The sequence below is a fragment of the Cavia porcellus genome, unplaced genomic scaffold (assembly GCF_034190915.1).
Source record: "Cavia porcellus strain 051 isolate PalLab524CR breed Dunkin Hartley unplaced genomic scaffold, mCavPor4.1 scaffold_18, whole genome shotgun sequence".
In the NCBI taxonomy this organism is placed as follows: domain Eukaryota; kingdom Metazoa; phylum Chordata; class Mammalia; order Rodentia; family Caviidae; genus Cavia; species Cavia porcellus.
The window spans coordinates 72,169,825-72,195,938 of record NW_026947501.1 but is presented as its reverse complement, the minus strand read 5'-3'; the positions used below and the strand labels follow the sequence as shown (position 1 = coordinate 72,195,938).

General features: G+C 44.7%; 1 protein-coding gene and 1 pseudogene across 7 annotated transcripts in view; one reads left to right on the top strand and one right to left on the bottom strand.

The window, feature by feature from the left end:
- Htt (huntingtin) overlaps nt 1-26,114 on the top strand; it is a 145,926-nt gene that overhangs the window by 53,764 nt on the left and 66,048 nt on the right. For 4 of the 7 annotated variants that reach the window (XM_063230275.1, XM_013157718.3, XM_063230276.1 and 1 more), the window contains 19 exons: nt 1,543-1,623; nt 2,902-3,242; nt 7,000-7,159; nt 7,414-7,532; nt 8,544-8,655; nt 8,856-8,993; nt 9,825-9,983; nt 10,075-10,172; nt 11,527-11,666; nt 13,103-13,166; nt 13,399-13,499; nt 13,952-14,098; nt 14,825-14,866; nt 15,540-15,660; nt 15,892-15,968; nt 16,932-17,083; nt 17,989-18,191; nt 22,100-22,226; nt 23,560-23,687. In XM_063230275.1, coding sequence (XP_063086345.1) covers nt 1,543-1,623; nt 2,902-3,242; nt 7,000-7,159; nt 7,414-7,532; nt 8,544-8,655; nt 8,856-8,993; nt 9,825-9,983; nt 10,075-10,172; nt 11,527-11,666; nt 13,103-13,166; nt 13,399-13,499; nt 13,952-14,098; nt 14,825-14,866; nt 15,540-15,660; nt 15,892-15,968; nt 16,932-17,083; nt 17,989-18,191; nt 22,100-22,226; nt 23,560-23,687 — 2,510 coding nt within the window. The remainder of the gene's footprint in view (nt 1-1,542; nt 1,624-2,901; nt 3,243-6,999; nt 7,160-7,413; nt 7,533-8,543; nt 8,656-8,855; nt 8,994-9,824; nt 9,984-10,074; nt 10,173-11,526; nt 11,667-13,102; nt 13,167-13,398; nt 13,500-13,951; nt 14,099-14,824; nt 14,867-15,539; nt 15,661-15,891; nt 15,969-16,931; nt 17,084-17,988; nt 18,192-22,099; nt 22,227-23,559; nt 23,688-26,114) is intronic. The other 3 variants (XM_003461856.5, XM_063230277.1, XM_063230279.1) reach the window with 2 other exon arrangements.
- On the bottom strand, nt 20,473-20,597 carry LOC111758140 (small nucleolar RNA SNORA2/SNORA34 family; annotated as a pseudogene).

Genomic DNA, 26,114 nt, shown 5'->3' with positions numbered 1-26,114 from the left:
GAATCATTTGAGCCTAGGAATTTGAGACCAGCCTGGCAACATAGTGAGACCCCCAGAAAGCATGATATGGAGCACCATACCTGGAATAGTTAATTGAGTTTGAGATTTTAGAGAAACATTGAAATTTTCAAAGGCTAGAGATTCTCAGAAAATTCATCTTTATGGTCTTGTTAGGAGCATTTGTGGATATATACTGAAGTTGCTTTGATATCTCATTTGTTTCTTAGTTTTCTTGAGATGATGAAAAGACTGACTGACGTTGTTAGATGAGTTCTGTAGTCCGTTCTGCACAAAGTGTGTTTCCACAATCCTTAATTTTTTCAGGTTTTTTGTTTGTTTGTTTAGAGCTGTGATTTTCACACTTACTTTTGTAGCTGCAAAATCTTTTTTCCCCCAAGTGAAATCTGCCTGTACAGAAGAGAGGTAAAAGCAGAATCCTTTTGGGTAAAGCTGTGGGGGGGTAGCTTGGAGTCTGTTCTCTGGTGGCAGGCCTGCCCTTGTCCTCTTGAGGGCCCTTCCCGGCTTGGACATATGGAACATATTTGAAAAACACTGATTTGGAGGTAGGGTCTACTTTCATTAAGATCTGAATATACCACATGCAAGTCTGGTGGTGCAGCTGTTCAGGGAGCTGATGCAGGAGGATCCCAGGTTCGAGACCAGCCATCACAAAACAAAAAAAGAGCTGGTGATGGGCTCAGCTCCTTAGATGCAACTCTCAGTATCTGGTGGAGGAAAAAAAAGATTGAAATTCACTGTGGTGGATCCCTTTGATAGGATTTCTCAAATCACTAAGGGTTTGTTTGTTTGTTTGTTTTTTCTGACTAGGATCTATCCTCAAACTCATGATCCTTTCCTCAGCCTCCAGAACATTTGGGCTGATGGGCATGCACTGCTGCTTCTGGCTTTAACAAAAAGCCCTGTTATTTAGTCACTCTGTAGTTTCATTTATGTTTTATTAGTTTCTTTTCTTCTGATACAATTTTGAATATGGACTTTAAAATATATTTTAGAAACTTTGCAAATAAAATATTATTTAAGCCTCTCAGACCCTAGCACTAGAGTTCTGACTGTTAACAGAGTTTGGAAACTAAAAGATAATGAAATGAAAGTGACTTTTCTTTGAGTTTTTTATATACATTCTGATTGGAGATAATTCACGAATACCCCAGGGTTAATAGAATTGGATCTTTTCTGTTATAATGTACCATCTTTAAGTTGAATACTGGTATAAATTATTTAGCAGTAATAATTAAATTATAAATTTTAAATATTAATATATTTCGCATTATTGTTAGAGAATCATTGCCTTTAACTTTCATATAAGTTGATTGATTTTAATGGTGTTCTGATGTAATATTTCTGTATTCTTTGTGTTTAACCTTGAAAGTATAAAGATTGCATATTGATAAACTGTGCAGCTAAATCTGCTCATGAGTTTCAATTTAGAATGTACACTTGTTTAATTTTTAAATAAGTACTTATCTTTTAAAGTTGTATCTTTAGCCAACTTAAGAGGACTATCGCTGCATTATTCACTAGGGAAAGTGCTCTTAGGAGAGGAGGAAGCCTTGGAGGATGACTCTGAATCGAGGTCAGACACCAGCAGCTCGGCCTTTGCAGGTAGTGAGCGGCTGCTGTCACTCTTGCTCCCATCCTGTTTCCCACCTCTGCTCGGCACATCAACCAGTAGACAGCCCTGGGGAGGAGACAGTGGAGCAGCCTATGTACACATCAGTATTCAGCCCACTTTGTCTCGTGACTTAAAAGCAGTGTGTCTGTGTGTTTTCCTTGGGTTTGTGTCTGTGAGTTGGGTGGTGCGTGGGGCCATCTCCTTCTTGAGATGGGTGACAGTGAGAGGAATGGCATGGAGCATTGCCCAGGACATTCTTACCTGATTAAGTTATCTGTGGACTCATAAAAGATGGTTGGTGACTCTAGATGCTAATACCTAGGTTAAATTAGGATAGTTTTAGATGTGTGATTACCCAAAAGAACATTTTTAGGTAAATGAAAACAAGAGCATGATTATCTGAGGAGGACTGTGGGAATAATACCAATCTGAGCCAGGTTTGGGTGTGGTGACACATGGGTGTAGCCCTAGCATTGGGGAGGCTGAGGTAGGATCATAGCAGGTTTGGAACCAGCTTGAGCTACAAAGTGAGCTCAAGGCCAGCCCAAACTGCGTAGAGAGACCTTGTCTCAAAAAGACAAAAAAAGTAATTACTTATCCTTTATCTTACAGAATACTAGTAGATTTTTTTATTAGAAAAGCTAAAACCTTATCAACAGAAAATTTCACCTTCCTGGGCAATATGGAGTTCAAGTGCTTGGACTTAGTTGTCCTTCAGAGTGAACACTGCCCACAGCTTCTGATGGCCATCATTGTGAAGTGGTTTTTACACAGCATTTTTATTTTCTCATGGGAAGTTCAAAGTGAAACCAGGAAAAGTGGTATATATTTGTCCTGCAGGACAATAGGACTGGATTAGAGATCTTGAACAGGATGTGGAAGAAGGTACAGGGAACCCCAAGGAGACAATGAATTTTCCCGTTTCTGACACTGCTTATATAGAGCTCTGGGGTGTTTCTGCCCACTCAGTTTGTGCCCATCTTTGTCAGGCTGGCCCAGCCTTACTTTGTTATGATAACCATGGCCTGAGTAGTTACTTAAGTACTTAAACTTTGGGTGTGGCAGTTAAACACTATTTGAGAATATTTGTAGCATTTAAAAACTGTGGGTTACCCTACCTTACTGCTGTGGGTACTGTTGTCAGATTTGAAGGATGCATCCTGTGAAGTTAGAACATTTGATGGTGCTGAGCTCTCTGTTACACTGCATACTTTCTCTTGTGGATGTTTATTTGGCCATCTGACCACTGGGCCGTTCCTTGTCTCTAGCCTCTGTGAAGGGGGAGATCAGTGGAGAGCTGGCCGCTGCCTCGGGGGTCTCCACACCTGGGTCTGTGGGGCATGACATCATCACTGAACAGCCCCGGTCACAGCACACTCTGCAGGCAGACTCTGTGGATCTCTCCAGCTGTGATTTGACCAGTGCTGCCACCGATGGGGATGAAGAAGACATCTTGAGCCACAGTTCCAGCCAAATCAGTGCTGTGCCGTCTGACGCTGCCATAGACCTGAACGATGGAACCCAGGCCTCCTCACCCATCAGTGACAGCTCCCAGACCACTACTGAAGGGCCTGATTCAGCCATAACCCCTTCTGACAGCTCTGAAATAGTAAGTGGGCAAGGGGGCCCTGACATTCTGCAGAGAGGCCTGCCTCTTTCCTGAGGTCCAGGCCTGAACCCTCCTGCTTATTTTTTTCTTCCTTTATGTCCCTGCTAATCTCAGTGAGAGTCAGTGACTCAGATCACTTGATAGAGATCCTGGCCTGATATCTTTGCTGCAGGAAACAACCTAGTGTCTTTTGTGTTGAACCAAGACACTAACCAAAAGTGAGGTGATGGTTTCTATTAACTGAGTACACTGAATATTCTTTTAGGTTCTATGGAGCCCTGTTTACTGGAGATATCCTTAAGGAGCCTTCATACAGATCTGTGGTCTTTTATACTTCAGTTTTTAAAACACATTTAGACTTTGTGAAAGCATCTAAAATGTATCCCATTTAAAACAGCATGGATTTCAGTTCCTCTGATCTGAGTGGACAGGACACACCTCAAGAGTTGTCTGATCAGAAAGTCTGGTACAAGTATATTCTGAATTTTCCCCATTTTTATTGTGGTAAAATATATGTAACAAATTTGGACATCTTAACCGTATATGTCGGGGAGGGCAGGTACTGGGGATTGAATCCAGGGGCTTCTACATGCTAGGCAAATGCTCTATCAGTGAGACACAACCTTAAGCCTTTTAAAATTTATTTTATGCCAGGGTCTCACGAAATTGCTCAGATTGGCCTTGAACTTGTGACCCTTCTACCTCAACCTTTTCAGTAGCTGGGATTATAGGCATACATCACTGCATTTCAGTGTTCAGTTCAGTGGTATTAAATGTCCTAGAACCATCGATCTCTAAGTCTTTTCCGCCTCTAAACTGAAACACAGTCCCTCAAAATACTAACTTCACCCCTTCTTCTAGCCCCTGAAAACCATTGTTCTTCTCTGCCTTTTAAAAGGTTCATGACCAGGGTCCTCACAAAAGTGGGATCATGGGGTGTTTGTTCATCTATGACTGGTTTGTTTCACTTAGCATAATGTCCTCAAGGCTTATTCATGTTGTGGCATGTGGCAGGATTCCTATCCCCCTATCCTTTTTAACAGTACTGTTAAATAGTACCCCTGTCCAGTTGCATATTAGACAACTACTGTACCACTGTGCTACATTCCCAGCCTGTTTTTTATTTTGATACAAGGTCTTGCCAAGTAGTTCTGGCTGGCTTTGAACTTGTGGTCCTCCTGCATCAGCCTCCTAAGTAGCTGGAATTACAACATATGTCATCATCCCCTGCCAGAAATTTCTTAACTTTTTAAGGCTGAATTATACTCCGTTATATATGGATATCATTTTGCTTACCCACATATCTGTCAGTGGACACTTGGGTTGATTCCATCTTGTAGCTTATGAACAGTGCTGCTGTGAAGACCCAGATTTCACCAGTGTGCAGTGGCAGTAGAGAAGAGTGATGTTTGTCAGGAAGCTGGTACCTGCATGTACTGGAACTTGATCATTTTCAGTATGCCTATAATCACAACTACTTTTCCCCTTCATTTCCTCTTGATCCTGACCCCATCCTCAGGAGTCTAGCATCTCTCCTATATTTTATTTACCCATTTGTTTATAATTTAGGTTGCTTATATAAAGAATATAGTATATTTTCTGTGTCTGACTCATTTCATTTAGTAATGACTCAAGTTCCTCCATTTTCCTGCAGACACCATGTTGCATTCTTTGTGGCTAAGATACTGTTGTGTTATACTCATACTCTTTTTTCCTTCAGTGCTGATGGGCCTCAGGCCTGTTTCCTGCTTCAGTTGTTTTGTACCCCAAAATGGAATTGGTCTTACATCTCAATTTTCACTTTAAAAAGATTACATGACACTGAGGTAGGAAGATCACAAGTTGGAGCCCAGCTTAGGCTGCTTAGCAATTTAGGGAAAACAAAAAAATGGCTGACAGTGGAGGCAGCAGCTCAGTGCGAAAGCCACGTATTCTGTCCCCAGTACCACTAAAGAAAAAGGAAGCTTGCATTTTTGGGATGAACATTGAATGTGTTTTCTTCTTCTTTTTTTTTTTTTTTTTTTTGTCTTTTTATCAAAAGACAAAACTGCCTGCTTGCAAGACAGGCGCTTATGCCGCTGAGCTAAATCTCCAGCCCCTGAATGTGTTTTCTTAATGACATCATGCGGGGTTGTTTCTTGACTTGCTTCTAAATTTTAAATTATGCAAAGCATTTCCAAGGCGTAGCAAGATGAATACAACATACTGCTCTAGCCCCACCTTGCCTGTCTTCTCCTTGTGCCTGAATTGGCACAGCTGCTTGACAGGACATGGTGAGTAGGCAGCTTCTTAGCTCATGAGCCATAGGGAGCAAAGTGTCTTCCCCTGATCCGCCTGCCATTGGTGTGGGTTGCTCTGGCTCATGAGGCTTTCAGTATCCTTTATGTAAATACTAATTATTTATTAGATTTACTGAGTGCCTGTTATGTTTCCAAGATTGTTCTAAAAGCAGAGGGCAATACAAGAGCTTTATTGTAGCCAAACTTGTGCTTTCATGAAACTGATAGTGAAACCTGTTAGGTCTTCCCTTCCGGGGCTTGCATGCCTGTGCAGGATGGTGGACATGCTAGTAATCACATCAGGTGGATAAATTCATAGCAGATGGCTGCTGTGTCCAGCACAGCTCTTGAAATTCCTGGGGGGAGGATGGTGGAGGAATGAAGGCAGGAGTCAAAAATGCAGAAAGCCGAGTTCAGGTTGAGCCCACTCTCTTGGTAAAGAAAAGAACTGCCCAATGACTACAGCATGTTTGTTTATACATGCAGCAGGTTCATGTCAGGTGAAACCTCTCTGCCCAACAACTTGTTCACCTCGCTTACCTTGGGTGCCCCGTGTTCTTGGGGCTGGGACAACTTGTTTGCCTGGCTCACCTTGGGGGCCCCATGTTCTGGCCTTGCTCTGTCCCCCACGTGCGATGGACCTTCAGCTTTAGCCACTACCCACAGATAGCAGCAAGTGCTGCTGAGAAGTGATCAGAGCTAGGTTAGAGCTGCCCCTCTGTGGACACCCAGTGGCAGAAGGGCCTCTACATCTGCGTCTCCCGCCTGCACTGGGTAAGTGTTGCAGTGTAGGCATGTGTGGTCCTGCACAGGGCATGGTAGCTGGTCAGTGTGGTTTATTACCGTGGACAAAATGCTCACTAAATTTAACATGGTGATCAGCTAAGCTTTGGGGATGTAAACACTCTGAAGGGTAGGAGCAGAAGATGTCCTGTCGGTTGCTTTTGAGCATGTAGCTTTTTTTTTTTTTTTAATGAGGAATTAGTGAATTTTTTTGTTTTATTTATTTTGTAGCAGGAATTGAACTCACGACCTCACACTTGCCAGGCAGGCACTGTGCCACTGAGCTCTATCCCTGGCAGGAATGAATTTTAAAATAATGCTATATCAAATTATTCCAGTAACAGTTTGCTAATCCTTTTAGAGTCCGTTGCTCAGTTCTTTCAAGTTTATTACACAGATTTCAAGTGGATATAAAACAGTGTGGAATTATAATTCTTGCTTATTCTAATATACTGTAATATTACTTACGAAGAAAATATTTTTCTTTGGATCTTTTCATTTTTATCTAAAAGACGTTTCAGATTGAAATTCCTTGGGAGTTGTGGAGCTATCACTGCTTTTGTACTATAGGGAATGTGTGAGCTGACATGCTCTGGGCAGTGTCCACACACATCAGTGTGTGTGTGTAGTAAGTGTCTGCATGCTCTGTGTGTCTAATGCACTCTGTGCCGCTCAAACCCCCTTGGTGCTGCTAGGTGTTAGACGGTGCTGACAGCCAGTATTCAGGCCTGCAGACTGGCCTCCCAGAGGACGAGGACGAGAATGAAGCTGAGGCTGAGTCCGTGCCTATGCCTGTGCCTGTGCCGAGCGGCCTTCCTGCTGGGACTTCAGATGCTTTCAGGAACTCTTCCCTGTGTAAGTTGGCCCCAGCTGAGGAGCTGCAAGGTGGTCTTTGTTTTGACCTTGAACAACTTGATTTTCTTTTCTAAAAACAAATATTGTGATATTTTAATTTGCTTTATTGTAAACAACCATTGAAAATGACCAGCTTAGCAATGATCATCTTTTTTCTTGATCTAAAATCCTATTTTTCTGTTGATTTTGTGTCCGTGTGCATACGTGTTTTCACGCAAAACTTGTCATCTAATCTCATTTCTCTGCTTTTGAAGCCCTTCAGCAAGCACATTTATTGGAGAGTGTGGGTCACAGCCAGCAGCCTTCTGAGAGCAGTATAGATAAGTTTGTATCAAGAGAGGAAGCTGCTGAACCAGGCGATCAAGAGAACAAGGTGAGCTCCTGAGGTATAGGATGGCTCCAGGTTACTGACCTCATTTTTGGGGTTGAAATCATGGGCTTTTGGCAACCTGATTTATTAGTTTCCTATTGCTGGCCCTGTTTTATCTCTCTCTCTCTCTTTTTTTTTTTTTTTTTTTTTTTTTGGTACTGGGGATCAAATTCATGACCTCATGCTTGCAAGGCAGGCGCTTATGCAGCTGAGCTAAATCCCCAGCCATTTATCTCCTCTTCAAATGCTGAGCACTCTTCAGGCCTTGCCTTTTCTGCCTCTTCAGCGACTCTGCAGTTCTTCAGATGGTCTGGATTCTGCCTCCTTTGGGAGTCTGGGCCTCGCTTCTCCTCCAGCATTCCTGTTCTGTGCTGAGCAGCTGCCTTGCCTGAGTTCTCAGGCCATGCAGTTTTCACTTGTGCACAACCTTGCAACATTCCTTCTTGCTTTTCCACTGAACAGTTTTAAATATCTCTCTTTATGTGGCCTACTGTTTGCACACGTACTCTCTTCTGCTTAGGTTTAAATTCCCCAAGGGCAAGAACTGTGTTTCATAGTTTAGTGAACCTATGGGGTACATGCTGCAGTGGGCTGTTTGTATGATTTAGAGCTCTAAAAGGTTCACCATCTTTGGTTTAATCTCATCAGACAGTGCTTCATCCCTAACAGTTCCTTCCAGGCCCTGCTTGATGCAAGCCTGATCCCTCTAACCTTTGGGCTTCCATGAATCTTACTTTGCTAAATGATTGCTGCTTGACCTATAGAAGACTGCACCTGCCTTGCCTCTCTGAATGCCTGCTCTCTGCTGTTATGTCCTGTGCATTTTCCCTGCTTATGAGCTCATCCCTGTCACAGTCCTGTGTCTGTGTAGACACTGACTCTTCAGCCTCTGCTTGGCTGTGAGCCGCTATGTGTTGGCAAATACGGGCATTGCTGTCTCTACACCTGGCACAGTTGCTGTTCTGGAACAGTCTGTAAAATGAACTATCACAAATGTGTCTGCCTCTCTTCTAGCCTTGCCGAGTGAAAGGTGACATAGGACAGTCTGCTGATGACGATTCTGCTCCTTTGATTTATTGTGTCCGCCTGTTATCTGCTTCATTTTTGCTAACTGGGGAAAAAAATGGTAAGCATGGAAGGGTAGATACAGGGCTGACGAGATGCTTGGTGCTTTGGACATCAGATTCGTGGCCTCGTGTCACCTTGTTGGGGTGGGCCTTGTTTTGTACTGATGGATGGAGAAGGGAGGAAATGAGGGGGCAGGTGGGTTATGTTTTGTTTCTGTGAAAACAAAAGGCTGAACCTGGCTTGGTGGTTTCTTTGCAGTGCTGGTTCCAGACAGGGATGTGCGGGTCAGTGTGAAGGCCCTAGCCCTTAGCTGTGTTGGGGCAGCTGTGGCCCTGCATCCAGAATCTTTCTTCAGCAAACTGTATAAACACCCCCTGGACACCACGGAATACCCCGGTATATTCAGAGTTCACAGCTTTCTTTCAGACTGAATCATTATTTTCAAAACTACTTTAAGCTGTTTCAGTTTTAGAACAGTGTATACGTAGCGTTACTATATGCATTTGAACTGTCCGGTAGCTCTCTATAGCCACATAAATAGTGTTCTTGGGTTGACAGACTCCCATTAAGTGCTGTGTTTGTAGCTGAAATGCACATAACTGACAGTAGAAATCAGAGATTGTAGGAGCCATTCCCATGCCTACTCTGTTTATCCCTGTAGCACAAAGCATATCAAAGTTGCTGAGTCACACTGAGTAGGTCAGACGTCCTTGTGCAGAGACAGGTGGGGATAGCTTGAGACTGGGCGGGGTAGCCACAGCCCAGCTTCTGTTGCTTACAGTCACTGTGGATAGAATTATTTGTTCCCTTACTGTTTTACTGTGGGTAAGAGGGCACGTTTTTGCTTTTACATTGCGTTTACATGAAGTAAATGTGTAGTATTTTGAGGTTTTTCTAATCTTTATTTTGAAATGAAATCTTGGAATTTTTGATTATTGTTCAGTAGCCTGAAATTATAATCAAGAAAATCTGGATTGTATTAAGGAGGTATCAGCAATAGGATCAATCTAGAATTCTTGAACTCACCAGTATTTTTAGGGTTATTATATCCCTGTTATTTTTAGGGTTATTTTAGGGTTATTATAATAACAGGATTATTATTGTCCAATCATTTTGGATTTGAAAAGCACCTCCCCCCCCCACTTTTTCTTAGAACTAAAGTTTTATTTTGAGGTAGGAAGTAGACAGTAGAGAATTACACAGTAATTGGGCAATTCCTTTTCACAGAGGAGCAGTATGTCTCTGACGTCTTAAACTATATCGACCATGGAGACCCACAGGTCCGAGGAGCCACTGCTATTCTCTGTGGGACTCTCATCTCCTCTGTCCTCAGTAGGTCCCGCTTCCACGTGGGGGACTGGCTGGGTACCATTAGGATGCTGACAGGTAACAGCCAGTGTTCACTCTTGTTCTTTCCAGATACCATCCCCAAACTTAATTACACATGAGGATGTTTTATTCCCTGTCTCTGGTTTAGGAAATAGATTTTCTCTAGCAGATTGCATTCCACTGCTACGGAAAACATTAAAGGATGAATCTTCTGTGACATGCAAGTTGGCTTGTGCAGCTGTGCGGGTGAGCAGACTTTTGTGTTTGATCCATTTCTTTGATTAGTTGACATTTTACTATTGTGACAGTTACAACTGAAGCTTGTAAGACTATTGCCACCCATTCTAAACCTGTAAACAATAGTTAACATCTGTGTATTCATCACTCAGCATTAGAAACAAACCCTTCCAATGAAGTTACAACTTAGTAAATTTTAACCTTTAATTCTCAGAATACTTATTTGAAATATACCTTAACCTTCGAGGGTATATTGATAGCCAGGTGTGGTGGTGCATATTTGAAATCTCAACTCTAGGGGGTTCTAGGAAGAGTATTTCATGTTTGAGCCCAGCCTGGGGAACTTAGGTAGCAAGACCCTATCTCAAAAAGAAAAAAAAAATGTTTTTAAAGGGCTGGAGATATAGTTCAGTGTGAAAGCCTTGATCTTAGTATGAAAAAAGAAAAATAATATAAAAATAAAATATTTAAAAATATACCTTTCTGCTACTAAATGTAAAATCTGTTGATTTAAAGAAAATATTTGTATGTACTTCATATGAATACTCTGTGTACACCATAGAGTTTCAGAGTTAAAGCAAGCCATTAGGATTAATCAGCCTCTTTTTTTATATCAAGTGGAAGAGCCTCAGGTCCTTACATGAGAACATGTGGGAACCTTTATCAGCAGGCTTGTAAGTCACAAGCCGTCAGTCAGTAACTGTAAAAATTAGCCCATAAAAATCAAAATCAACAAAAAAAACCCCCATCTCTCCTTTTGAAAATTTCCTGGTCTATTGTGATTGTTCTCTAGTTACAGTTTTATTGCCAAATCCCAGTGGATGTGTCTGGTCACAAGTGCAGTCACACTGTTGGCTAGTGTTGCTGCTTATGAGCATGTGTGTGCCAGGGCTCCACGTGCTCAGCAGCTGCAGGGCACACAGCAGCACAAGGCACCTCTGTTCCCTGTGCAACAGGGGACCCAGAACAGGCACAGGGCACCTGTTTCTGTGGACTCCTGGCCTTTTTCCTCGGATTTTGATTTTTATGGGCTAATTTTAAAGTGGTGCTAGAGATGTGTTAAACAGTAGCCAATAATTATATGTTGTCCCCAAATTGATTTTTCAATCACAAATTAATTGTTGTTTAAGACAAAGCCATGGCATAGGCAGAATCAAGGGGGTAAAAGAAAACTTTATGTGAAGGAGGTGCACTGACATGTGAACTTGAATTCCGTTAAATATGCGAGTGTCGATGAGAGCCTGCAGCATCTCGTTGCAGTGCAGAGACCACAGGGCAGGTGCACATGAAAGAGTACTGTCCTTACGCATCCTGGTGCTGCTGAGTGACGTTCCTGCTCTCTCTCGCCTGTGCCCACTTTCAGCACTGTGTCATGAGTCTTTGCAGCAGCAGCTACAGCGACTTGGGACTGCAGCTACTGGTGGACCTACTGGCCCTGAGGGATAGCTCCTACTGGCTGGTGAGGACAGAGCTCCTGGAGACGCTGGCGGAGATGGACTTCAGGTGAGAGTGTCAGGTTCCTCAGCCCTGGTGGATGATCCAGCCAGGAACTGACCGCCCTCATCACCTGACAGAGTCAGGGGGATTGTCCTGCCCATCAGATGCCAGTGGTTTAGTAGAGCATGTGATTTTCATCTTCCTAGTATTTTTGTTGCTTTTAGAAGTTCTTTGCAGACCTTTGGTCTAACTGGAAAATTTACTTAGAAGTAGAGAAATAGATTTGTCTCAGTCTTAAGTGTTCTGGATGGTGGGAATAAAAGAGATTTTTTTTTCACTTCTGTCTTAAACATTAAAGGAAATTTTTTATTTTTACATTTTTCTTATGCAAGTATGGAACCCAGGGCCTAGTATGTGGTAGGCAAGTGCTCTACCACTGAGCTATGTCCCAACACCTGTCTTAAAACTTTCTTTTTAGAAAAAATAGCCTTTATCAATTCTACTTGGGCTTTTTTTTTTTTTTTTTAGGTTTTTTGAAGCAAAATCTCATTATGGTCAGGTTGACCTTGGTTAACTATATAGCCCAGGCTGGTCTTGAATTCCCGGCAATCCTTCTTTCTCAGCCTCCAAGAGTACTAGTGTTACAGGTGTATGCCACCATGCCTGGCCAGTTCTGCTCGTTTAAAAAGGGTCACTATTGTTCTATATTTAGGAGGTAGATGGCTGGATCATATTTTGTTGCAGTTAAATAATTTTTGTTTTGTTATGCTTTTGAAACAAGGTCTCATTATGCGGTTCGGCAGTCCTCTAGCTCACTTTGTAGCCCAGGCTGGCCTGGAACTTAGCAGTGATCCTCCTGCTTCAGCCTCCCAAGTCCTGAGATTATAGGCATGTGCCACCACACCTGACCAGCAGTTAAATAATTTTGGGTGCATTTTTTGGTTTCTAACAGTAAGTTTTGGTTTGACATGTTTTTTTCAAAATTTTCTTTTTGAATGGAAATTTACCTTTATTATCCTTCTGATTTTGCTTTTTATCTTTGCTTTTTAAAGGCACCACAAGCCTTGTAGGCTATTTCCTTCCACCTTTGGAACATCTCCCAGTCAGGGATAATTCTGGCCTTTGCCTTGCAGTTAGGGCCTCCGGGCAGGGGCAGCTGGTCAGCAGGTGGGAGCTCTGTAGCATGCTCACCACAGCAGCATCTGGGTGGCTCCGTGGGCTTTCAGAGTGCTTGCTCCCTGGTAGCAGGTCAACCTTCCAAAATATTTTACCTACACTCAAGTGCAGAGATTGCTTATTTCTCTTATCCTCCTCCCTAACGCTGTGAAGAAGAGCCTCAGTCCTCAGGCCCCTCTTACTGATGCTGGGGTTGGAAGAAGAATGTGAATGTGTGTTTAAACCTGCTGGTCTTTCTATTGAAAGAGCCCCCTCAGAGCCTCTGTGTCCCAGCTGCCAGAGCCCCATAGTTTGGCTCTGAATGTTTGACTATGTTCTTTTGTCAGGTTGGTGAGCTTTTTGGAAGCAAAATCAGAGAACTTACACAGAGGAGCTCATCATTATACAGGGGTAAGCAGTTGATCTGGGGAGACTGTGCCCTGAGTTCCTGGACCCACATGGGGTAGGGGGTGGGGGACTTCCTGGTGGTACAGAATTTCTCTGAATGTCATTGTGTTGTTAGGTGCTTCACACCTTATAAAAGCTGTGATTAACTTAAAATCAATCATGTTGCTCTTTCCAAACTATTTTATCTATAGTCAAGTACAGAGATTGTTTATTTCTATTTTCCTTTTCTCTAAAGCTTTTAAAGCTACAAGAGCGAGTGCTCAGTAATGTTGTCATCTCCTTGCTGGGGGATGAAGATCCCAGGGTGCGACACGTTGCGGCAGCATCGTTAGTGAGGTATTTCCCCAGCTTCTTCTCCTCACTAGTTCTCTTGGCTAAAGTGTGAGCGGGGTGAGGGCGGGAACAGACAGCAGGAGGAACTCAGAGGTGACAGGGAGCATTCCTGGGCCTGAGTTCATTCTTAGCCATTCTGCTCTCAGCAGTCTCCAGAAAAGGTTACTTACTAAAATGACGAAAACCCAGACACTGCCCTTGCATTGTAAAAGTGATGCATTTTTATTGCCAGCATTTTGGAACACACAGAAGAGCACCAAGTGCTCACTTCGGCAGCACATATACTAAAATTGGAACGGTACAAGAAGAACACCAAAAGAACTGCAGCCCTCTGTTCTCCCATCCAGGGAATGCTCCCTGCCGTGGCTGACAGGGCTATGGCCCGACCATCCCAGGAGAAGGGAGCAAGGGTGAGGGTCTTGGCCTTCCAGTAAACCAGCTTCCTCTCATGGCAGGCTTGTCCCGAAGCTGTTTTATAAATGTGACCAAGGACAGGCTGATCCAGTAGTGGCTGTGGCAAGAGATCAAAGCAGTGTTCACCTGAAGCTGCTCATGCATGAGACGCGGCCTCCCTCGCACTTCTCCGTCAGCACGATTACCAGGTGTGCAGCGCCCCCGGGTGCCTCCAGTGGCTTCCTGGGCTTTTTCTCCATGACATGGCTTTACTTAGAGTATTTGAGCAGGTCCTGTCCCCTTGCTTGGATATTCGCCCTGTCACCTCTGTGCATAAGCCCAGTCTCATGCACGCCGCAGTGACCATGTCACACATTCCATTCCTTAGACTGCCAGTGAGATTTTTGTGTGTGGCTTTCCTGTGTCTTCTGGAGACTTGTCCACTGAACACTGAACACTGGCCCTTTATTCATGTCCCCTGTGAAGAGGACACTCCTCGTCGCCCCCTTCATCATGCTGCTGGCACGGTGCTAGTGCATGGCAAGGGTGTGGGGAGTGATGCTGGATGCCTCTCTTTCACTCTTGCAGGAGCACAACAAATATGCTTTTTTTTTGAAGTGCAGTTTGCCTCAGAAAATCAGTTTGCAGAGAAGCTCACAGAAGTGACAATGAGACTGTGATGCTTTAACTCTATCTTCTCAATGATATTTGAAAAGAGTTAGATGATACCCTCCTTTCTGCTAAATGGCAGTTTTTTCTAAGATCTTGACTAAATGACTTTTAAATTTTAATAATCCCTGGATAGTTGTTTCCTGAGTTTAAAACTCAGCTTTTCAAAATTTGAAGTCACTATTCCTAAATAAAATTTTTTTTCTCATGTAAAGGCTACTTTTAAAAATTGAACAGGGGACTAATATTTTAATATTTTCCCTCAGAGACTATACTTTGAAAAGATTCAGCATAAATAGTCCTTTAAGGTAAGGAGCAGTGTGCAGGTATTTCATGATCAAGATTTTGGTCAACTTAGAGCAAACTGCTGTTTTTAATGCCGTTGCAGAAGATGACTCTGTAGCTGCTAACAAAGATGAGTCCTAATACTGCATTACAGTCACTTGCTAACTGCTGCTTTGAAAATTCTCCTAATTCTTCACTTCTGCTGACTGATTGTCCCTCAGCTGTGTATTGCCACTTTACAGTCCACTGTGTTAGAACCCATGGGAAAAGATAAACCAGATTTTCCAGATGTTTCAGAGTTTTATTGCTCTCTCTGTAAGACCCCTAGTATTTATAGGGGTAGAAATAGATGTGTGGCATGAATGACCCACTGGAAGAGTCCCATGGGGGGTTGGTCATGGAGAAAGGGGTTTCTTTCCTGTGGGTGGGCTTCAGGTGTTTGTGCGCAGAGAAATGTGTATGGGCAGTGTGGCCAGTGCTGCAGCGAGTGGGTGCTTGGGAAGAAGGGAGGGAAGGGAGGAAAGGATTCAGCCTTCTCCCAAATAAGCACTGAAATTGTATCTAGTCTATCACTAAAGTAAAAGCCAAGACTGCTCTACTCTCTTCTGGCTTTTCATCTTAAACTGTACAGTGCCATTTGATGTTGAAAATGTCATATGATTTAGAAAAGTTTAAGTGTCTCTGTTTTTCTTATAGAATCTATAGAGGGTATAGTTTACTACCAAGTATAACAGACGTCACCATGGAAAATAACCTCTCAAGAGTTATCGCCGCCGTTTCACATGAATTGATCACGGCCACCACACGTGCACTCACAGTAAGTCTTTGAAGCTGGGCTGAGGCCCAGGCACCCATGTGTTCAGGGCGTGAGGTCACGTGAGAGATGCCGTGTCCCAGCGCATGCTCAGGACCCATGCTTTTGTCCACAGAATCTTATTCCGGCTTATTCTGAGGAATAGTAAAAACTATTTTCTGATTAGTAAAGTAACAAATATTCCGCTTTTTTGATGTTTGGGAGTGACTTCTTATTCCTTTTTTTTTTTTGTAGTTTGGATGCTGTGAAGCTTTGTGTCTTCTTTCAGCCGCCTTTCCTGTTTGTGTGTGGAGCTTAGGTTGGCACTGTGGGTATGTATCCTCCTCAGCCTGTGTCTCTCTGCCTGGGGGCAATACAGATGTGGTTACTAGGATCCCTCTATTCTTTCCTTTCATGCCTTTTATCAGTTTGGCTTTCTGGGAAAAGTATCTGATAAATACTTGCTTCTGCCCCTTTAAGTGTACAAACTAAAAGGAGTAACTGTTGGCAAGAGCTAAGGAATGCCACAGACTCTTGAGTATCTCTGGGGATGCAAGAGTGCAATCTGTTGGGTCAGTGAAGAGAACTTATTTAAGCTGGTAGAAACTTTCCTAATTGACTTCTTTGCAGGATTACTGTGTACTGAAAATCAAGTATGACCTAGCGTTTGGAGTTGTGAGGGACTCTAGGCCTCAACTTCAGTGTCTCTTGTACTTCCATGCACCATTCTTTCCTAAAAATCATTTTCATCCCGTAATTGGCCTGTGCGGCAGATGGATGTGGTTTGACTGTACCATAGCATTCAGGGGTGGCCTTTCCTGTGTGTATGGATGACTGAAAAAAGTTTGACTGGCTCACATCCCACTCATAAGGTCAGTGTGTGTCAGTGTGTGTCAGCTGCCGTTTTCCTGAGTGGACAGGGTCCTTGGCCTGGAATGTTTGCTTGCTTTCTTCTGCAAAGACTAAACAAATACAGCTTTTCCTCCTAGGTCCAGCACTACAGTTGCCTTCTGAGCAACTTTTGACAGTAGAATAGTGTTTGCTAAATCAAAATGCAAAGAAAGTTAAGAATTCGCCACAGTAGATGTATAGTTCCAGGATATTTTATCAGCTATACCATGTGTTTTATTTCCCAAGTGATTTTTACCCAAATGTGTACTGACCGGCTACTAATGGTGAAATGGGTTTCTGAGCTGGTGGAAAGTGTCTCATGACATGTCTTCCTCCTGTGGTTCTGAGAGAGACAGGCTGTCCTCTTGATCTGCTCCATGTGACCTTCCGATGTCTGCTTCCAGAGCACCCCCGCTGAACATTTCTGATGAGTCCAGGAAGAGCTGCACCGTTGGGATGGCCACTGTGATTCTTACCCTGCTCTCCTCAGCTTGGTTCCCGCTCGACATCTCTGCCCATCAGGACGCCTTGATCTTGGCGGGAAACTTGCTCGCAGGTACTTGTGCTGAAATGAAGTAGGGAGCCCAGAACCTGAGCTGAGATTTCCTCATGAGGGTGATGATGGCAAGCAAACAAGGCAGATAGATCCTGAGTCCGTCAGTGGGGTTAGCTGGTTCATTCAGGGTAGCTGAGTCCTGAGGTCCATCTCAGTAGAAGCCCTGTCTGTGCCAGGCTATGTTAAGCGGCTAGAAGGAGGTGGACCATGTAGGTTCCATTCTCACCTTGGCTGTAGATTTGCAGAGGATGGTAACAGCATGTGGCAGCTGTAAAGCACTGCAAATATAGGGCAGAGTCGTGCACTGGCGAGAAAGGGCCTACCAGGTGGATGTGGCATGTACAAAGGCATGGAAATGTGAGAAATTGTGTGCCATGGGGGCATTGAAGTCATCATAGATGTCACTGAGAGTGTGGATGATTGTGGAAAATGTGGCCAGTAAGGAAAGCAGAGTCCTTTCAGATTACATGGGGGTGGGTTCCATGTTGTTTCTTAGGGAAATGGGCTGTGCTGGCCTGTTGTATGAAGCAGGCTAACCAGTTTCTTTGAGAACGGCACCTAGATGCTGATGAGGCAACTGGAGGTTAGTGTGGCCGTTCCAGTTCCAAGAGCAGCTGTGTGCTGGAGGGAAGAGGCCAAGAGATTGGAAGAGGTGGAGTTGCTAGGCCTGACCTCCACCTGAGCCTCGGTTGGGAGGGTCATCCACATTCTGGGCCAGTGTACAGTAGTGATGTTCATGGGAACTGGGAATGTAGATTACAAGGGTCATTTCATGCTGAATCTGAGGGTCCAAGAGTCCTGTTAGACCCTCAGCATAGAGGGAATTAAGTTAAATGTGTCCCCCAGGCAGTTACGTTTCCCATCTGTGGAGGCAGGGGTAATGTGTCTGTCTGCCTGTTTCACAGCAAGTGCCCCCAAATCTCTGAGAAGTTCATGGGCCTCTGAAGAAGAAGCCAACCCCACAGCAACCAGACAAGAGGAAGTGTGGCCTGCTCTGGGGGACCGGACCCTGGTGCCCATGGTGGAGCAGCTCTTCTCTCACTTGCTGAAGGTGATCAACATCTGTGCCCATGTCCTGGACGATGTGGCTCCTGGGCCAGCAATCAAGGTAATGGCTTCTTTGCAACAGCTAAGGCAGGGTTCTGGTACCTGCTGCTTAGCAGAGCGTTTCTTCCTCACTTGCTGTCCTATGCGTGGACGCAACATTGAAGGTAGAAACATGAGGCCTGGTCATGTTAGGGGTGGCCTCTCAGTGGTTACTGTTGTCTCCGAAGCGAGGATGCCTCCTTCTGTAATTGGTGCTTACTTGCACAGTGCAAAAATTTAAAGTGGTCCAGTCCACTTCTTCTGGTTCTTCTTTTCCTGTGCATTCTGTTTTTACACTGTTCCCTTGTAACTTCCTTGTCTCCTCCAGATGCTGTCTGTCAGGTGCTCTCCAGCCCAGCACCTAACACTTCCTACTCTCTGGGGGTCTCCTTTTACTGAAGCCTTTTTGGCCCTGTGAATCTGCGTCCTGTCCTCTGTATCACCCCTGGCTGGTCAGATTTCTTTACCGTCCTCCACAGCACTCTCCCTTGCAGGGCTGTGTCTTTAAATATCCTGGGCACTTCCCTTGCCCATTTTTCTTCCCTTCTATTACCAGCTTCCCATTATTTTGACAAAATATCTGAGACAGACAACGGAGGAGAAGATGACTGTGGCTTGTGATCACAGATGCTTCAGTCCATGGGTGGTTGGTTTTGAGGTTGTGGTAAGGCAGAGCATCACAGCAGAAGCACAGCAGGGAGGAAGCTGCTCACCTGCGGGTCCCAGGAAGCAGAACGGGGTGGGCTGGGCTGCCACATCCCTTTCAAGCCATGGCCTGATGTCCTACTTTCTTCAGCTAGGCCCAACCTCATAATGTTCATACATGTGCGCATGCGTGTACGTGCACACCAAGACCTCTGGTTGGGGCCCAGGTTTTATTGCATGGGCTTTTGGCTGACATTCTGGTTTGAGGCTGTAACAAACACCTTCCCATATCCTTTGATATACCGCCCTGCTGTGCTGATCCCACCTTCCTGGTCTGAGCCTTCCCTCCAGGTTGCTTACCTGGGCCTACTTTTTCTTCTTGACTCCCTGCTGCTCCCCAGGCTTGCCCTGGTCATTCTTTCCTCCCACCCCTCAGAAGTTCTGACCTTGGCTCAGCCCTGTCCAGTAGGACTTCGTGCCATCATGGAATCATCCCATGTTCTCCTTAGCCACATGTAGCTCCTGAGCTCTGCAAGTATGGCCAAGGGTTTTAGAAACTTGTTTTGTTGTCATTGACTGCAAATGCAGACAGCTGTGTTGGGCAGTGGCACCAGGACTGGACAGGGCAGGCCAGAGCCACAAGTGTCTTCAGTGTCTATGTGCCAGGAAACTTAGTACCAGCAGGAGCTGTAGTCCAACATAGCCCCCAGCCGCACAGTGCTTGTGTGACTGATTCTGAGATATGTCAGACGTGTGGTGGTCCCCACTGAGCCCCTCCTCTGCATCTATTCCTGTCTGCTTTTCCACCTGATGTCTTAGGAATCTGGAAACCAAGGCCTCACAGCTACTCTACGTATTCTTGTACACATCATCCCACAGCCCCTGTCTTCTCTACCCAGCACCACTGATGATCTCACTTGTTTTTTTTTTTTTTAATTTATTTTATTTTATTTTATTTTTATTTTAAAGGGGGTAAAATTAAACAGAACAAAACAGGACATAAGAAAGCAGTGTAAGAGATGTACATTTCAAAGCTAGACGACCTGTGATCTTCACTGTCTATCATATTGTCTCTTGTTTTCTTCCAAATAGTTGTCCATGTCTTCGCATACAGAAAGTTCATACACAGCAACATAGTATGGAACTAATCCAAACAGAATGAGGAAGGTGTTTTAGGTCTTCAAAACCAGACAATAGGGAAATCACAAATGGCTGTCATAGAGTCTCTCGTTCTCTTCAAAATAGCTGTCCATACCTTCATGTATATTGAAGTTCAACAAAACAAAATAGGCAAGGTTGCTTGTTTCCCAGTGCTCCAGGTCCCAGCATGGCACGGATCCCAGTAAACACCAGTGGCTCCCATCCTGGGCCACTGGAGCCTGCCATGCTCGCAACTGCTCACCAGGCGCATAGGACTGCCTGGTTGCCCAGCACTCCAGATCCTAGCATGGCATGGGTCACAGTAAACACTGGTGGCTGCTTTCCTGGGCCACTGCAGCCTGCCACACTCACAGCCCTCACCAGGAGGGGAGGGGTTGCCTGGTTGCCCGGTGCTCCACGTCCCAACATGGCTCGGGTCCCAGTAGATGCTGGTGGCTCTCGTCCTGGGCCACCGGAACCTGCCACACTCACAGCTGCTCACCCCGGGGGAGGGGTTGCTTCATTTCTTTCTCTTTCACTGCCCAAGTTCTGAAATGGCCAACAGACTATAGAAAGACATCTCTTTAGGCTCCTGCTTGAAACCAGCAGCGTCAGGAAGCTGCCAGCCTTGATTCAGGGCAAAACTGATGATCTCATTTGGACCACTATGTTGGCCTGATTAATTGATTTTTGCAGAAGTAGGATTTGAACTTAGGGCCTGAGTGCATCATTGTTATTTTTTATTTTGAGACCGTCTCACCAAGTTACTGACAGAACATGTGCATAGATACATGGACATGCAGCAGAAGTGTATTTTTAGACAGCATCTAATAGGGAAACAGCCAGAGAGTAAAATGTAGGAACTGTGATGACTCCCATTTCTAGCTTGATAAGTGCCTCAGGCTGGGTTCAAACTTGTGATCTTTCTGCCTCAGCCTTCAGAGCGCTGGAATTCTAAGCCTGCATCATCACGCCTGGCTTTTTGGGGTTTTTTTTTGAAATAAGATTTTCAGAATAATTCATACACCATACAATTGAAATGTACAGTTCATTTTTAAAATATGCTATAGAAGTGGGAAGCAGTCAGTTTTAGAACCCAAAAGGGAACCCTGTATGCTGCAGCTGTGCCAGCATCAGGCAGAACTGACCTGCTTTCCTTTGTGGATGTGGCTCTTCTGCATACTTCTATGGTGGCCCTGTGACCTGCCCTCTGCAACCTTTCCCTGCTGTCTTCAGTCCACTCTGACTGCAGCTGTCTGACCCTTGCAGCATCTTTACAGAGTAGACCTGGGGTGTGAGATGACTACCCAGTGAGTCCGAGCTGCCAGCTGGAGAGCTTACCAGCAACAGAAACTTAGTTTTCCCAGATTTTAGGCCAGGAAGTCTGGGGTCCAGGTGCCAAAAGATCTGACTTCTGGCAAGGGAGTGTCTTCATGGAGAACTGAGGGACTGCATCTTCAGGCTGGGTGGGCAAGGGCTATGTTATAGGAGCATGAGTACCATCATGGCATAGTCATCTCTAGCTACCATTGCCTTGTGAGTTTGATTTCCACAGACTACATAGGGGTCTGGACACTGCATTGGCACTTTGCTAAAGTCAGGGAGAGTGTGAGCAGCAGAACTGGTACTTGGAGTCCCTCTGCCATCTCTTCTTCACTCTGCCCATGCCTGCTGCCTCTGTCTGGGAGCCTGGATGTTCTGTATTCTCTCTCCTGGGGACTTGAAAGTGTGGACTTTGTTGGCGTAGCCATTAGTTGCTTCTTAGCTGTAACCCTAGCAAGTAACTTCATCTCCAGACTTGGAACATTTGTGCCTGTTCATGCCATGGTCCACGATGCATGCCTCATTCCGTTATGGGAAGGACTGGGGCTCAGGGCCTTGGCCCCAACTGCCTGAGGGCCCTTCGTCTGCTGCCCATTCCCTTGTACCTGTGAGAAAGTCTGGGGCCATTCCTAGCACTTATGATTGTTGTGGGAGTGAAGTTGATAAGATGTGTTCAGTGTGTGAGTTCTGTAAATAGGGATTCAAAGACCAAAAGGAATCGCCTAACTTAGTGCCTCTCAATGCATGATAGAACTGCATATCATATTTTGTTTTCGGTCTCTGTGAGTTGTACTTAGGTCATGTTTTTGTTTTCTGCTTTAGGCAGCTTTGCCTTCTCTGACAAACCCACCTTCACTAAGTCCCATCCGGCGCAAGGGCAAGGAGAAGGAACCCGGAGAACAAGCCTCTGCACCACTGAGCCCTAAGAAGGGCAGCGAGGCAAGCACAGGTAGGCGGTACACTGGAAGGGAAGAAGGGGCCTCTGTCTGTCCTGTGCATGGGCAGGGCCTAAACATTTGCTCTGTTGCAGTGGAAGGGACAGCATGACAGCATGACAGCATGACAGGGAAAGTTTCCCTGAGTATGCTCTCAGATACCACGTCCGCCCCTAACTGGGTGTCTGGTGAGGGCGCCACTCCTCTGCCTTCTTCCCCTTTTCTAACGCTTCCAGGCGAGGCATTGCTGCAAAGACTCCTGATTTTTAGGAGGGGGTTTGGAAGTGGGAGGAGGCGCTGACTAAGCATCCTGATATAGGACATGGACACTTTACAGTTGGAAGAGCTCAAGGTTGGCAGTGCATGTGGGGCCTAGAAAGTCACAGATGTATGGAGCAGTTGCTTTCCCTGGGGAAACAGCAGATTGAAGGGCCCCAGAATATCAGCATGGCTGCAGCTGCCAATCCTGAGTGTCCTGTTCCTCTTTGTGGAGATGCTGGGGGCTGCCCCACGGCCTCGTCCCATGACCTTGTGGTAATCTGTCTGCAGTGTGGAGGGGCTGATTAAGACTGCTTAAAATGAGGCCTCCAAGAACACTGCCAGGTGCGAGACATGTTGTTAGTAATCGTGGTCACCGTGTGGTGCAGTGAGACTCTCGAGCTCATTCCTCCATCTTTAAATGTCATTTTTCTCTCTTTTGTTGAACATATCAAGGCTTCTCAACAGGTGCTATTTTCTTTTCTTTTTTTTTGGTACCGAGGATTGAAGTCACAACCTCATGCTTGCCAGGCAGGCACTTATGCCACTGAGCTAAATCCTCAGCCCATTATTTTCTAAGGCTCTATAGCACAGCAGGAAGATTTACCTGTTTAAAAGGTTCATTCTTTACAAATTTATCCTTGTGCAACTGATCGTTTTTTGATGAGTAAAAAAGCCAACCACCGGAAGTCAGAAGGCTTTAAAACTGAAGTAGACATATTGTACATTGTGCTAAGCCTGGTGATGTTGAGATCCAGATGTGCTCACATCACTGTTTGGATGCATAAGGGGCTGTGGCTGTACTGTGGACATCAGCCCCATGTTCCCCAGGGGACTCCTACTTCAGAGGCTCTGGCTTGGCATTCTGTGCCTTAGCAAGTGACGGGCCACTGCTGCTCTTTACTGTCTTAATGTTCAATACAGCCTTAGGTTCTTCTTGTGTTTCTCATTAGTTTAATTAGTCAAAAAGTGAGGAAACTTCTTAATCTGTCCCAGAATGCTTTTAAAAATGTATTGCTGGTTAATCTCTTTTAAACTTGGCAAGTTATTGCATAGATCTGAAAATTCATTTTTTATGTATTTTTAAAGTTTCCCGACAATCCGATACCTCAGGGCCAGTAACAGCCAGTAAATTATTGTCACTGGGGAGTTTCTACCATCTTCCTTCATACCTCAAGTTGCATGACGTCCTGAAGGCTACTCATGCCAACTACAAGGTACTGACTTCTGCTACATTCTAAATATGTCTGTAAATGCACACGGGCCTTGCTGGTGTTTTTCTGGTGATTTGAAGGTTGTATATGCCCAAATATGCATACATACATGTAAATAAGTTAGTCTCTCTGCCCTTTGGTACACTATAGATTGAACTCAGGGCCTCCTGCATGCTGAGATCTCTACTACTGAGCAACTGAGCTATGTCTCCACCTATTTTTATTCTTATTTTGTAATAGAGTTGCATTAAGTTCCCCTGGCAGGCTTTAAACTTGAGATTCTCCTGCCTCAGCCTCCCATGTAGCTGGGATGACAGGTATATACCACCTCTCTGGCTCAATTAGCCTTTCGAGATAGGAGTTTCAAATGTTTTCTTGAGGTTGTCTTCTGGCTCACTTTATAGTAGTTGTAAAAATAAATGATGCCAAAAGAGAAATCTTTTGTGGTTTTGTGGTGTATCTGGGCTTCCCCAGACCATTCTGCTTTCAGAGTCGTACAAAATGCTCTGGGACTCAGCATCTAGTTGTACTCACAGCTGAAGCCGATTATGGTGTCACCTGGAGGACACAGGGAGGTAGCCTGTAGAAGTTAGAGGGCACGCGTGGAAGTACACCGGTGTGGGTGTCTGCCTGGACAGCCTAGGTTGGAGACGCTCAGGAGAAAAGCAGGTGCTCAGCAACAAAGGAACTTTGTTTCAGATGTTGGGGTACAGGAGCAGACCTTCCCTAGGGCAGTTCCTGTCAGTGTGGGGCTCCTGTGCCAGCCTTGCCTGCAGGCTTCTGAAGGGACGGCAGCTGCTTGATCGGCTGGTTTTGGTTGTGGATAGATTTCAGTTCTTTAGTCATCATTGCCAATCTAACTGCAGTTTGTCAGATACAATGTATGAGTCTAGATTTTTCTCCAAATGCCTAATCACTGTTCCCCAACACTGTTGGCTGAATAATCCATTTCTCTGCACTAAAATTCTACTCTCATCAATAATAGCTCATGGTCCTATATTGATTTATTTTGTCCCATAAGTCTGTTCATCTATTAGAAGCACACTGCTTAATCATAATTTCATGGTATATATATATGTTTTTTTTTTTTTTTTTGGTCTTTTTCATTTTTATTGGTACGGGGGATATAACTCACGACCGCCTGCTTGCAAGGCAGGTGCTTATGCTGCTGAGCTAAACCTCAAGCCCCAGTTTCATGGTATATTTTGAGATCAGAATTCCTACTTCATAAAAGTTTTCTCAGGCCGGGGATTTAGCTCAGTGGTAAAGCGCCTGCCTGGCAGGCACAAGGTCACGAGTTCGATCTCGGTACCAAAAAGAAAAATTTTTTTTCTTGATAATACTGTTTTTGCATTTGTTTATTTATCTATTTATTCTGTGTTTTTGAGACAGGGTCTCACTATGCAGTTCAGGCTGTCCTTGAGTTTCCTTTGTAGCCTGGGCTAGTCTTGAACTCACAACTGTCCTCCTGCCTCAGCCTCCCGAGTGCTTGGATTACAGGCCTGAGCCACCACGCCCAGCTTGTTTTTGCATATAAACACTACAACAGGCTAGTGTAATTCCAGAGACACCATAGAATATTTCCCAGTGGGATCACGTTTAATTTACAGGATGACATAGGGAGGACTGGTATCAAAGATGGTAAGTTGTCCTGTTTAAAATGTCCTTCATTACCCCCAAAGCATGTGTAATTTCAAGTTCTTTAAAAGAACTTTAAAGACTGTTTTGCATAGCTTTTGTGCATTCCTTGGTAGATGTGTCCACAAGTATTCCTCTTCTTTTGTATTAATGGATAACTTATGTCTCATGTTGGAAGGGGGAACCACTTATAAACCGTACGTGACTTCTTTGCTGAAGGATATTAATAGTTTTGAAAACGAAAATCTTCCACCACACTTTATAAAAGATTTAGACCTGTGTTTCAAGCATATTCTTCATGCCAACCCCAAAACAGGCAGACACATCACAGTGCCATATGGGAAGGGCTTCTTTTCCCCAGATTTCTACTTATACTGTCTTAAGTTCAGAGCCCCGGCACTACTCCCTTCTCATCCTTTCCCTTCCTCAGATCAAGTCCATAGGAGCTGGGTTCCCCCCACTCCTCCTAAACCCAAGGTTGCCCTTGTATCTTGGGTCTCACTGGTTGTAGACAAGAGACTTCCTGGGTGCCCTGCCCTGTCCAGAACTCATGACTTCTCTCCCCTTCCTCTGCTCTATGCTAATTGGAGGGGCCCCTTCCTTCCTGGGCTCAGGTCCCTACGTGACATCCCAGCATCCATCCCTTGAGTCTCCCCCAGCCTGTTGAGGGCAGAGGAGGGTGACTCAGATCGACTTTTGTTTCCATGCTCCATGTCCAGGTCTCCTTTCACCACAGGGTACATTCTTTCCTCAGTACTATGATGTTTGTCAGTCCTTACATTCATAGGCTGG